We start from the raw sequence: 14,080 nt of genomic DNA, 5'->3' as shown, positions 1-14,080 counted from the left end.
AAGTAGAAACAGTGATTTAGGGCTTGCCAGGTCTGTGTTTTTTGCAAGAAGCACAGTGCAATGAGGAAAGGAGGCCACTGAGTCACATATATTTATTGTAGTTGTCCCAGGGGATTAGGCAACCTTGGATGGGGGAGCTCCTGTCCAGCAGGCAGAGGAAAGTTACCAATACTGTGTGCCCCTTCAGTTCTGATATCCTTGAGGCAATTAGAACCAGCATGAGGGCAAGGGAAGGGGCTGATACTAAGGTCCTGGGCTTGTTTCCTATCCATGTGTAGTCCTGAAGGAAGAAGGACCAATAGTAATCTTGATGGTTGTTGCTTACACAGGAGGTTCAATTTCCTGCCCACATCGTGTCCTAAGAGTTAGCTGCTTCCTCCTTTCTGTCCAGCCAGACAAGTCTCTCAGGTGCTAAGATGCCTCCAGGGAAAAAACTCAACCATCTTTGCTCACCTGAGTTTATGGCACATTCAGATATTTAACCCTCCTCCTCCTTTTTAATACTTCATAGAGAGATCAGGAGTTCCTCCTTTCAGCAATGCACTGGACCCCATCTTTCTGGATCCCCTGTGGCTGTCCGAGCTTTTGTTTGCTAGCAAAATGCAAGCTTCGGCCAAAGACTTCCAGTATGGGGTAAGGGCAGGTCTGGTACCAGGTGTCGGCAGAGAGCAGGGCTGTCTGAACGGGCAGAAAGCAAGGCACAGAGGGTGGCAAGGCGGCAGGCAGCTTCACAGGGCTCTACAGGAGGATGACCCTTGTGGTATAGGTACCAGAAGGTCTGAAAAAGCCCTTCATTGCCCCGCATGCGGTACACTAAGTCATGCCAGGCTGCTGGTAGAGCATTAGGAAGCCCATAGGTTTCTCGGGCCCGATAGAGAAACTCCCATTTGGGGGTGGCCCCGGGAGCATTGGCCAATGTCAAATTCAGAATGTAGGTTTCATGGTCCAGGACCACATGTGAACTCTCTGGGTAGTTGCCGTCAATTAGGTAGACTCGATAACCTACATGGATAGGAAAGGCACTGATCAGGGTATAATCCAGAGGTAAGAACAGGTACAGATGGGCTGTATAGTCCGCCACCCACCCCTTACCCAGTTAACTAGGAAAGCTCACTCACCAGGGTTAAGGTTCACATAGGTGGTAGCACTGGGGGCCAAGAAAGCCACAGCCAAGGGTCGGCTCAGAGTCTCCTCATCATAGAAAATCTCAAATTCATCCACATGGGTGTGACCAAAGAACTGAGCAGCTATGGTGTTTTCATACCTAGTAAAGGGAAAAGTCATTCATTGATTCATTCTAAGGGGAAAAGAGGGCAGGGCATCCTGGTAGTTCATAGGATTGTTGCTTTACAGCTGGAAGACATCTTAGGGATCAAAGCCTAACTTGTTTATTTTTACAGAGGAACAAGCCAATTCAAAGCAAGTGAATCAGCTGCTGTGGGTCAGTTATATAGGGAATAAGTAGCAGAGCCACACTTCAAAGCCCAAATCCAGGGCTTTAATTCACACCTCATCTGTATTACTGTAATAAGTCATTTCTGTAGGTCTTTGGGTCAACATGGGGAAAGTTACTTGGTTTCTGAGATTATTAGTTTCTTCATCTATGAATGACGTCGTCTCATTAGGTACCTATATGCCTGACGGGGTTGGCACAGAAGTGAATGGGAAACTTTAGAGGAAGGACTTTGTTATTTAGCTATTCCAGTCCTGTCTGACTCTGTGACTCCATTTGGAGGTTTCTTGGCAGAGATACAGGAGTGGCTGGCCATTTCCTTCTCCAGTTCGTTTTATAGATAAGGAATTGAGGCAAACAGGGTGAAGTGACTTACCTGGAATCACAAAGCTAGGAAAACCAGATTTGAATTCAGGAAGGATGAGTCCTCCTGACTCCAATTGCAGCACTCCAGCCACTGGTAAGCTTAAAGAACTTTTGCTCAGATCCCAAATCATGTTCTGCCTCTGTTCATAGATCCCATCTCCTCCTTATAATTATGTAAGTTTAGGGAACACCTTGTATGAAAACTCCTTCCACAGATGTAGATATCTGTAACTTAGTCTTGGAGAGTTGTGTGGGTGCACTGAGAGGTTCACTGATTAGTGTCAAAGGTAGAATTTGACATAGGTCTTGAATTGTCCTTTACCTGTTATCCCCCAATGCCTTCTCTTACCTGCCCACAATTCGATAGTAATTCCAGCTCCAGCTCTTCAAACAATGTCCAGGGGGAATGTGACCAATGATATGTACCTGAGGCGATAGGAGTAACATCACTTTGGCTGCAGGGAATTAGGGCTACCTGGCCCTTCAAAAAGCAGAAAGCACCCTCAGATTTGGGGTATGAATATCCCTTGGGTAAAGGAGACATGGTGTGACAAACTGGGTATGGAGATCTATCTTTATTCAGAGACCAGCAACTTCTGGATAGAAGTGGGATGATGTAATCTATTCCCAACAATTGCTTACTGAAGGGCCAGATGCTGTGAAAACAGACTCTCTCCCAAGCATAACGGGAGTGATTATAAAAAACAAAAAACACTGCATCTTCATATAGCTGGTCAGAAGGTGGCTGCTTCCCTTGGTGTCCTATGCTCACACCTTTGCTATTCCTCCCCCAAAGACCTCCCTTTCTACCTCCTGGCTCCTTATCTTCCTTACCTTCTCTCCTCGGTTTTCAGCAGCTTGCAGTTCTGACACCAGCCACTGCAGCTGCCCCGCAGGGTCTGTGGAGTTGATCAGCAGCCAGAAGTTTTCCCGGGCACAAAAGTTCATATTGAGGGAGATTAGGCGGAGGCCTGGCCTAGGTGAGAGGGCATAGAACCCCCCAATCCTGAAAGAGGAAGGGCTGGGTCAATACAATGCAAACACCATCTCTAGAAGTTTACCACGTGACCAGAAGTAGGCCTGCCTGTAGGGTATACTACAGCAGTTGTAAGACAGTGTGGGTTCTGTCCTTTCCAGGGTTTATGTTCTGTTAGAGAAAACTCTCTCAGCTGAGACAATCAAATAATGAGATGTTCAACAAAACAACCAAACACCTGCTTACTTAGTGGTAAGGCCTTAGCCCTAGGAGCACAGAGAAAGTTGGGATCAGTGTAAGTTTGGAGTGCCTGGGAAAGGCTTGAGTTAGGCCTTGAAGATTGGCAAGATTTGAATCATTGCAAAGAACAAGGAGGGAATTATAAGCAGGGAACAGAGGTGAATTAAGGTAAGGTACCTGAAATCAGACTGTCTGTTTAGAGGAGGAGTGGGACACAAAGCATGTGAAAACAAACTGCAATTAGATTGAGAAGGCCTTGAATGCCAGACTGAGGAGTTTAGACTATATGCTATGGTAGGTTATATGGAATATTTATGAGCAAGGAAATAACATTTTGAAAGTGTGTATAGTGTAAGCATTTGTTATTGTGTGGAGAGGGATTGAATAGAAAGAAGCAGGAAGGTCAAAGCTGGTGCAGTAGGCCAGTCAAGAAGTGATGGAGGCCTGACTCAGGATGAAGATCAATCAAGCAACATTTTTTTAAAAAGCCTATGCACCAAATACTGAGTTAGATGCTGGGGATGGAAATGAAACTATTCAAAAGAAAAAAGTTTGAACTAGGTAACTGAGTAGAGAGCAAAGTGGTTAGAACCACTTCCTATTTTCTGAGAACTTGGAGCTCTCAGGACCCCTTAAAATTAAAATTGAGCTTTTTGTTAATGTGGGTTATACTTATCAATATAGACTGTTTTAGAACTGAAAGTATGATTTTAAAAATTGCTTTGCTGTTGAGAAAAGGACCACCACTAGTCCCTAGACCACCGTTTGTAAATTGTTGCTGTGCACAATGTCCAGGAATGTTTTCTCAAGCTACCATTTCATTATCTCTTTCCACTCAGTTTTCTCCCCTCCTCCACCTCTTGCCTATTTGTGCAAACCTCCACTTACCTGAGGGTGTGGAGGGCATTTTGAGGGAGCCAAGATTTCCAGGCTGAGGCCATAGCTTCATAAAGCCAGCTGGATGAGTGGTTCCCACGTACATAGGGAGGAGGGAAGCTGTTGACTGGGGTACTCTCATGATTGCCCACAGCTGGATAGACAGGTATAGGTCCCAGGTACTTCTTCACAAGGGTAGTGATAGTAGTCAGTGCCCGTAGTTGGTCCTGGCGGGTTTGACTCCAGACATCATGGGCAGGGATGTCTCCTGTCCAGTAAACCATGTCAAAGGGGCCAGCAGGGCCTATTCCTGCTAGCAGGCTCTCTAAGGTCCTCAGTGGCAGGTCACACTTGCTGTATTCACCCCAGTAGCCAGCACCAGGCTGGGAGGAAGGTGGTAAACCTGAGCCTTTTCGACAGCACAAGGGTTCAGGACAGGCAGGATCTGCACCTTCCATGTAGTCATGATCCCAGTGTAGGTCTGTGAGAAAGAGCACACGGCTGATGGGGGCACCAGGTGCTGGGGGAGCAGGAGGATGATATGGGGGTTTGGGCACAGCAGGCAAGGAAATATTCCAGTCTGAGAAGATATCCCAGTGTCCACAGGAAGAACCTAGAAGCAGCCCACAGGCTTCAGAGGGGCTCAGCACTGAACGTGTCCATATCTCCACTATATCATTTTCATAAAGCTTGATAATAGACTGGCACACATTGGGTGGTGCTAGATTCAGCTGTTCACACACAGCTGTGGCCACAAATCCCACTCGCGCCACATTGGGTTCCATCTGCAAGGAGAAGGATGCAAGTCAGGACAGGAGAGGCAAAATTTATCCTGAGAGTTACATAATGATACCCACCTAGGCCTTCCATACCTGACCTCACCTCACCCCAGGATCAGAAAACTATACATGATAAAGGTAAGTAAAGAGGTAATGACAAATTCCATCTTTACCCCAACTACAAAGATTTCCTGGACTCTATCCTAACTGAAGCCCACTTTATACTTTAACCCTGGCATGCATCCTAAGGGATATACCCTCACTTTCTTAAATCTACTTGTCATGGTCTGTGTGGTACCTCCTCCAGAGGGCAGGAACTATGCTCCTTGGCTTAGGGCACTCAAGCTTAATAATTTGGAAGACAACAACCTTAGTCAACTCTACTAATTAAACCTCCACCCCATTTCAGTGGCCAGTAGAAGCTTTGATTTAATATCTACCAGTAAGTGAGAGGACACAGTGCTAAAGACCTAAATGTATGCACCTCTGGGTTCCACACACAAGGACCAAGTCCAAATTATTGCTTCACTGGGATTCTATCAGCATTGCTTTTCCCATGTTTCTTATTTGGGATTCTATCCTAAAAAGATGCCTTTCAGGGGCAGTTAAGTGATGCAGTGGATAGAGCACCAGCCCTGAAGTCAGGAGGATCTGAATTCAAATCTGATCTCGGACACTTAACACTTCCTGGCTGTGTGACTCTGGGCAAGTCACTTAACCTCAGAAACAAATTTTTTAAATGCCTTTCACTGAAGTATTTTGATCTTGCTCCTCTGTATGTCTGCCTCTTCTCATTGAGGTCTGGCAATGAGATCAAAATTGGCCTAAAGACACTTATTAGTTGTGTGACTCTGGACAAGTCAATTATCCTCTGCCTCAGCTTCCTCATCTGTAAAATGGGTATAAGCACTATCTCCCATGTTAGTTATGAAAATTGAACGAGATAATTGAAAACACTTAACAAAGTGCCTGACACATAGTAAGTGCTTAATTAATGCTTGTCCCCTTCTTCCTTTCTTTCTGTACCACTATCCCACAGACCCGTATGAAGTTTTTACTTCAGTTCTTCAGGGAACCCTCTTGTGGCCTGAAGTCTTTTTAAATTCTTGTGTCCCTATTACCAAGAAGTCCTTACTCCACCCTTGGAAGACCCTTTTTTGGAGCTCACCTGCAGCCCAATGTCGATGGCAGTGAACAGGGTCTTGCATACTGAGCAGCTGATGTTCTGTAACTTGAATTCAACACCGAGGCCAGGCAGGATTTGCCGTAACCATTGGGGGTCCCTTCTGCTAGGCTGTGGTCTGGCCTCAGTCAAGCAGCAGAGAGCCAGGAAGCTACCCAGCGCTAAGCCCATCCAAATGTTCCCCACAGGCTTGACTTTTCTCATAGTGGAAGGTCTTCGACCCTGAGTCTGGCCCCCTGGAGGATCCCATAAAGTCCAGCCACAAAAGCCCCAATGTGGTTGCATTTCTTTATGTCCTGGGCAGGGTGGTGGCCAAACTCCTGGCCCAGCTGGGCTCCCTGTGGCTCAGGTCCCTCCAGTTCAGTAGGCTGGCTTGCTTCTTTTCCGAGTCTAGGTCCCCAAGGGTCTGTCCCAGGTTTAAATGTCCTCTTCTTGCCCTGTCTTCAGTCTCCAGGGCTTCTCAGCTGACAACTCGGGCAGACAGCTCCACCCCTTCCTCCTCTTCCCCCAAAGTCAGCTGACTGGGCTGGGTAAGCTTTTCGAGATGGAGATTGGGTAGAATCCCTGGGATCTCTGCCCCAGGGCTGCTGGAGGAAGAAAGGAGATCAGAATCTTTTCCTCACCTACTCCCACCTCACCTTCAACTTCCTTCTCATTTTAAAGTACATTACCAAGAAGGGGGAACTGAGACAACTAAGATGGGGAATAACCTAAAATAGAAGGGGGTGGCACTGTTGAGTTGAGGAATTACAGAGGATTGTGGGAGTTGTAGTTTAGTGACAACCTAAATTCTCATGTTCCTGAATTGGAGCCCCTTGCACTCTAATCAGTTTGCAATGCTTTCACTGCCTAGTTGCTTTGAGAGTTCAGTCCTGACAATGTGTTTTGTGGGAGAAGGGAAAGTATATAATGAAAGTATTTAGCAGCTGCTCCTACCGAGGCTAGGAAAGGAGCTAAAGAATAAATCCATTTCTGAAACCCTCCTTTTCCCCTCAGTAAATTTGGATCAAATTTTAGAAGGAAAGCCAAAGTCTCCCTCTGTGTCTTCAGTCCAGATCTACATCTTGCCCGGGCTCAGATGGCTCCAGGGGAGAGACTTACATAGCCCTCCCTCACTTAAATTCAATTCACTTCCAAGTCATGACATCCCCTCCCTAATGTTACAGACCTTTAAAACAAAGGACAAAAAACAACAGCCAGCAGATGTAGTACTGAGATCTATGAGGCTAGAAGGAAGATATTCTTCTCCTTCCCTCCTGGCGATTAAGAGCTTGTGTGAAAATGAACTCAAGATTGTTTCCCTCTGGAAAATCACCTCACTGTCAACAGCTATGACATTCTTCCAGTTATGATCCTTCAAGATCATTTTTGATTCAGTGTCAAGAACTGAAATGGAGCTCTTGTTCAGCCATTTCTGACTCTTCAAAACTCATTTGGGTTTTCTTGGCAAAGACACTGGAGAGGTTTGTCATTTCCTTTTGCAGCTCATTTTAAATATGAGGAAACGGAGGCAAAGAGATAATTTTCCCAGCTATTAAGTGTCTGAGGCCAGGATTTGTTCTGGTCTTCTTGACTTCAGGCCCCAAATTCTATTCACTGTGCCATCTACCTATCCTACTAAATATGAGAACAAAAGTCCAGGAAAGTGCCTTTTTACTTCCCAAGATCATGCAGTTGGGACTAAAATCTAAGTACTTTCCCTAAACTATACTGTGTAGTCTAGTTTTAACCGTGCCCTCTTACCCATGATCAGTGTCATTTTTTGAAAAAAATCATCCCATTTCTCTAAACTCCATCCTAGTTCAGTTTCACAGCATTGAGGACTAATGCCTTCTAACTGATCAATGTCAACTAATTTTTTTAAATTATTGATATTCTTCTCTGACACTTAAGTGGCAGGTGATCATGTCAAGAGTTCAGGGAAATTTTCAAGTAAAATTTAGGAAATTAAAGCTGATTTATTTAGTAAAATATATACTGCCCATGACAAATATTTTGAATAAATATATAGAACGTATATCAGGAAGATCTTAAAATTCTGGAATATTGAGAATGTTGTGCCATAGTTCTACAATTCTCTTTTAATGTTCTGACCCAGTTTCCCCAATTGTCCTATTAAGTTACTCTGCCTCAGATTATAACCATTCCCTCTTAATGTTTGATAGGATAAAGGTCTTATATCTTAGACTTTTGGCTATACTTATTCCTTCTTAATATTTAATGGGATAAAAATCTTTATCCATTTTAGACATCATTAGAATATCAGGAGCCTCTCCAGTACCTTCCGCTATGTCATCCTAGGTGCCTCCCCCCATTAGGTCAACCCCATCCAGGTACCTCCCCCATTATGTCATTGTTCTATTTACCCTATAAAAGAATCTTGTGTATCTGACATTGGGGCTGGATACTTTGAAATGAGTTACTGATCCAGCCAGTTGATTACTCTCCAATAAATTAATAATCAAATTGTTCTCTAATCTCTATCCTGCCTCAATTTCTCTGGCATTACAAGATTACAGGATAAGCCCTTTCTTTGTTTGAACTTTAAAGACTAGGAAAAGATTGATCCCATTCTCTTTAATAGCACATCATATCTGATGAGTGATATTTCCTTGATGAGTAAGTACCCTAAGCCTCAGTACTCAGTGACTACCAACATTCACCACACAAAGATGATTGATTCAATCTACAGGATGATTTGTTTGGATCTGGACTGCTATAGAGGCTGCCTCCTTAAGAAATGAAGCATACATAAGTGCCTTTTTAATATTTTAGAGGAAGAAATATTGTGAATATTAATTTTTTTTCTGATATCCTTAAAGGGATATGCTAGAGCTAGCTACATTCTCAATATGAGCATTTATACTTTGGAAATCAGCAAATACCACAAATCAAGGCTTGATTTATTGTTTTGTTAATTGTCTAAACTTAAGAAAATGATGGAAAATTGTAATAATGTAGATTATTCTTTAAAATTATTGGTTGTGGTTTTGGAAGGCTGGTATATCAAAAATTTAGCAGTACATTTTCTTATAAATCATTCTAAATTTAGGCCTTAGTGCTTACTCCTTCCTCTGAGCTCTTGTTACTGATCCATTTGCCCCCTTTTATAGTTGAACCTTATTCCTCATCTTTCTTTGGATGATGAAAAGTTCTTGCTCTCCCCATTTTCATTATTTGTCTTTCAAAGGTATCTTAGGCAACCACATAAATGTAACTATGTTCTGTATAGAAGTTTGTATATGAGTAGCTGTTCCTGCAAAGGAAATAGGGTCAGCTAGATGACCCAATGGATAGAGTGCCAGAACTAAAATCAGAAAAACTCATTTTCCTGAGTTCAAATCTGACCTCAAATACTTTCTAGCTGGGTGAATATAGGCAAGTCACTTCATCCTTTTTGCCTCAGTTTCCTCATCTGTAAAATCAGCTGGAGAAGGAAATGGTAAAGCACTTCAGTATGTTTGAGTTCATAAGACTGAAAAACAACTGAACAAGCTGTTCCTCTAAGCAACTGAGTAGTTGGGGGGGAGGGAGGGAAGGAGGCAGCTGAAGAAGGAAATGGCATATCACTCCAGTATTTGTCAAGAAAACCCTAAATGGTAATTAGGTGGTGCAGTGGATAGAGCACCAGCCCTGAAGTCAAGAGGACCTGAGTTCAAATTTGGGCTCCGACACTTAACACTTCCTAGGTATGTGACCCAGGCAAATCATTTGACCCCAAATGCCTCAGCAAAAAAAGAAAAGGAAAGGAAATCCCAAATGGGATCAGGAAGTTTCCCACCACTGGGGGGGAACACCAACTGAACAAAAGTTGTTCCTGAAAACAACTGGAGAGGGGCAGGAAGGAGAAGGGAGAAGGAATCAGTGTGAGAAGAATGGAAGCTAAAGCTTCTTGAGTCCAAAGGAGAATGGGAACATCACTTGGGGCTTCTGTGAACATCTTGAAGATAGAATAAGGCCCTGATTCTATAGCCCCAAGCCTGAACTTTGCCAGGAAGTTGAAGCAAATCCAGTGCATTTGGATGCATAAGGAAACAATTTTGAAAGGTAACTATGTAGGTAGGTAGATTTAGACAGACAGGTATATAGATAGACAAGTAACAGAATATTTATTAAATACTTTATATGTTTCCTATACTGTACAGTACAGAAATATCAGTAAGCAAGCAAGGCTGGGCACTCAAACACAACATGTTTACACTCAGATGGAAGAAGACAACTCATAGAGATACTGAATATGAAAGTGGGGAAGTTAGCAAGATTTGAAATCAGAATACATATACCTAAACACCAGTCCTGCCACTTTTGTGATTTTGGGCAAGGCAACCACCTTGACTTCTAGAAATGAATTTGATGGTTTTTAAGTTCCATTTCAGCTCTAATTTCCTGATCCTATATTCCTTCAGAAGAAGAGATGATTTCTAAAGTCTTTGCACATTTTCTCTGTTATTTTGTGTAGCTCTCTCTCATTGTACTCATTATGCTGTTTCATGTCATAGTCATTTGTGTACATTACACTACACTGAGATCCTAGAGTATAGGGCCTATGATGTTTTTACTGTTATATCTCAGTTCTAAACACATAGTAGGCATTTAATAGATGTTTGTTGAGTTGGAATTGAATGGTATAACAAACATTTTCTCTTTCTCTCCATTAACAAAGCAAAATTGGGGGATTCCCCCTTCTCCTTCCTCCCCTAGTTTGTATGTTGCCTTTCTATGACTTATTTTCCTATACTTTCCATGCTCCTGACTTGTGTCATTTGTACAGACCTGCCATTCTCTAAGGACAACACTATTAACCAAGATTGGGTAATGAGAACTAGAGGCAGCAGAGTTTGGGGGGGAAGAAAGATAGATAGGGTTTGAGAGAAAGGCAAGAAGTCCACAGTGGCTTTGGGTCACTATCTAAAAAGCCCCAGAGAATGATCCTGAGGCAATCTGATGGTAGGAACATTATCAACTGTATGGAATCATTATTAAAACTCAGTTTTAAGAGCCTTTGGCTAGACAATTTAACTAGATACCACACTGTTACAAGTTATATTGTAAACCAGTATAGTTACTTTGTAACTTACAAAATTGCCTTATCTCCAAAAGCTTACTCTAAATGTTGCTAGAGGGAAATAGAAACAAAAGAAAGTCAATGAGATAGAAGACTACTGTATCCCTCTCTCTAGAACCCAGAAGAATTTCTGGCTGATTAGATAGTATTGGAGTCACAACTATCTAAAGCCCTCTACAAAGTCTACTCACTATTACTTTGGGTAGCTAGTAAAATGGAAAAAAATAATTACACTTAGACTTCTTAATGCTAACAGTCAAATTTATTAATTAAATACACACAAACATTAGTTTATATTATCTATTAGACAATATAAATATCAACCTCACTAGGAATAAACCACCAACCTAATTATCTAGAATTTCTAATTAAGCAAGTGTCTAGCTGGTATTCAAGGACAAGTTTCCCTCTCCACCCAGCTGGAAGTCATGTGTCACCATCCAAGGTGGTTGCCCAGGATGTCAATGAACTTAGTCAGTGATCATTGCCTTCAAATGAACATGCAGTCAACGTATAGAAAAAGATGTGTAGTGTGTATGTATGTGTGTCTGATAGGTAAGAATAGATATCTTTAGTGTCTTCTCTCCTTCTCTTTTTAAAGGGAGACTTTAATTCCTTCTGGGAAGGGAACCAGGAAATTGGAGGCAGAAGCTGGTCACTCTCTCCTCTGAGAGAGGGGATACCAGATAAGAATAATAGTTTTGGATCCTTTAAATATTATTAATCTAGGGATTGTAATTTTGAGGTTCAAACTAACCTCCTGATCACTATTTTTAGTGATGGGAAAAGGAACCCCAAGCTTTATATCTAAGATTTGATTCCATTCCCACCAAATACCAGTTCCAAAATGACCATACATAACAAGTAGCAAAGAAACCCATTTATTCAAGTCAATAGCAAAACAGAAATCTTTATATAGATATAGATATAGATATATAGATATATATAGATCTATATATCTATATCTATAATATATATAGATATATAGATCTATATATCTATATATATATGTGTGTGTGTGTGTGTGTGTGTGTGTGTGTGTGTGTGTGTGTGAGAACATATATCAGGCAATACAGATTGAAGGAATTCTCCCATTGGGAGCAATATATCTTCAGTTCAACCAAAAGAAAATCCAAATTCTCATTCATAGGGGAAATTTTCCTGAATTTTTTTTTTTTAATGTAGTTAGGTATAAATGGGGACATTTTTGAAGTTCTACATGTTGGCTTTTTCCTATAATCATTGTCTCCCTAAAGTGATCTGAAGAGAGGTTGTAATAGCCATATCCTCTCCCAAAATTGGAATCTCTTGTCAACTCTATCTTATCCCTCAAATAGGCAAGGCATCTCTTCTAGTGAAGAGAGAACTCCCTACCAATGGGCTTAGGTTTCAAATGAGACTCAATGGAACAAATGGGAATTTAGGAACCAGATTTAGTCATAACCTTGAAGGTTAAGGTTGGGGGTATGGATGAATTTCTTGTAGTTCTAGTTGTGGATGTTAGCTGATTATACCCAAATTCTGATTGATGGTTGGCAATTTAGATTTTTGTTCAACAATATGAATAAATATCTGACGATAAAATATTTGATTGATTGACAATATAAAGAAATAAGGTTATTTGGGGGCAGGTAGGTGGAGCAGTGGATAGAGCACCAGCCTTGAAGTCAGGAGGACCCGAGTTCAAATCTGATCTCAGATACTTAACACTTCCTAGCTGTGTGACCCTGGGCAAGTCACTTAACCCCAGCCTCAAAAAAAAAAAAAAAAGAAAAAGAAAAGAAAAGAAGAAATAAGGTTATTTATAAAATTTTTCCTTTATTAATCTGTATTATCTAGGGCTCTCCTGCTTTTATTTACCAGTTGTTTATGAACACACAGGTTTACCAATTTATAATGCTTATTTTAATATTGAAAAGTAAGTTATTAACAATAAACATCAGAGCATCATGAACAATAAACATCACAAAATGATATAAAATGGAGTCAGTTGTATCAAGCAAACAAATGTCTTCTCTTTATGTCTCCCAAATGCCAGCCTTCTAAATTCCTTTTTGAGTTTTGGAACAGATAAAGCCTGTAAGCTCCCTATTGTTTGTTTGTTTTCAAAGTCTGCGGACAGAGTGGGTCATTGTGGTTTAATTTCAGTCATTGAAAACATCACAATTCCAGTAATCCAATCTCCAATCCAATATGTAACTGATATCTATTCCATAGTGACTACAGCACATCTTTTGGCAGTTCTGGATTGTCATTTATATAAGCGCTATGAAGAAACTGAAGTTGAGATAGTGGTGTATTTCTGGTGATCACATTGTCTTTAAAAGGCATCTCTCTACTTACTGAAGCCTTATAAAAAGAATACTTAAGATCATGATCTTAATAAGAGGACACAGGACAAATTTTGTGCACAATGCTAGCAGTTGAACACCTACATGGTGCAGTGAAAAAAAGTGTTGAATTTTTGGTGAGTCCAAATCCTAAATCAGACAGTTACTAGCTTTGAAACTCTGGGCAAGTTATTTAACCTCTAATTGCCTTAGTTTTCTCAACCATAAACAGGGATAAAAATAAGCAGTTACTTCCCAGGATTGTTGTGAGGATAAAATAATAATATTTGTAAAGTGCATTATAAACCTTTTATATAAATGTTAGCTATTATTACACTTTGCACTTGGGAGAAACAATTTTCATTTAGATACTAAAAACAAGAGGATGGTTAGTTGGGATAGATGGACCTGAGGTTCTCTGTTCATCACAAAGAGCTGCTGAATTGCTTCTGGGAGTCAGACTTTTGATTGCATGCTAGAGAACTTGACATTTGGACGAATCACAATGAACTTTGGGAATCAAATTCTTGGATATTTAACATCTTTCAAATTCATCCTTTTATTTCCACTTGGACAGTTAACACCTTAATTCAGGTACTCATCACCTCTTGCCAATATTGCTATAATGCTCTTTTATTGAATAGTGTGGCAAAGTGGTAGATTCAGTGCTCAAATCCAAACTCAAGAAGACCTGGGTTTCAATCCCACTTCAAATACATGATTAAAGAATGAAAAAACACCTATTAACATATGTCTATATTTACTCCAAATAACAGAAATAAAAATACAAAAGCAAAAGTCATGCCTACTTT

At 41.1% G+C, this 14,080-nt stretch overlaps 1 protein-coding gene across 1 annotated transcript; it reads right to left on the bottom strand.

The window, feature by feature from the left end:
* Positions 1-75: 75 nt before the first annotated feature.
* On the bottom strand, positions 76-6,376 carry SMPD1 (sphingomyelin phosphodiesterase 1). The gene is made up of 6 exons (XM_074305039.1): positions 5,859-6,376; positions 3,924-4,696; positions 2,654-2,825; positions 2,169-2,245; positions 1,119-1,264; positions 76-1,002 (listed from the first exon to the last, which is right to left on the bottom strand). The coding sequence occupies exons 1-6, from the start codon at positions 6,156-6,158 to the stop codon at positions 593-595; spliced, it is 1,878 nt and encodes a 625-aa protein (XP_074161140.1). The 5' UTR covers positions 6,159-6,376; the 3' UTR covers positions 76-592.
* Between the last annotated feature and the right edge of the window lie 7,704 nt (positions 6,377-14,080).

Source organism: Sminthopsis crassicaudata, chromosome 3 (assembly GCF_048593235.1).
Source record: "Sminthopsis crassicaudata isolate SCR6 chromosome 3, ASM4859323v1, whole genome shotgun sequence".
NCBI classification, from domain to species: Eukaryota; Metazoa; Chordata; class Mammalia; order Dasyuromorphia; family Dasyuridae; genus Sminthopsis; species Sminthopsis crassicaudata.
This window is presented reverse-complemented; position numbering and strand designations above follow the sequence as displayed.

Excerpts from the sequence above, each read along its gene's own strand:
- SMPD1 (XM_074305039.1), bottom strand. The coding sequence starts at position 6,158 with ATGCAACCACATTGGGGCTTTTGTGGCTGGACTTTATGGGATCCTCCA. Across the intron at positions 2,246-2,653 it reads CTGAAAACCGAGGAGAGAAG|GTACATATCATTGGTCACAT; the intron begins GTAAGGAAGATA and ends CTATCGCCTCAG. Across the intron at positions 1,265-2,168 it reads TACTATCGAATTGTGGGCAG|GTATGAAAACACCATAGCTG; the intron begins GTAAGAGAAGGC and ends TCCCTTTACTAG.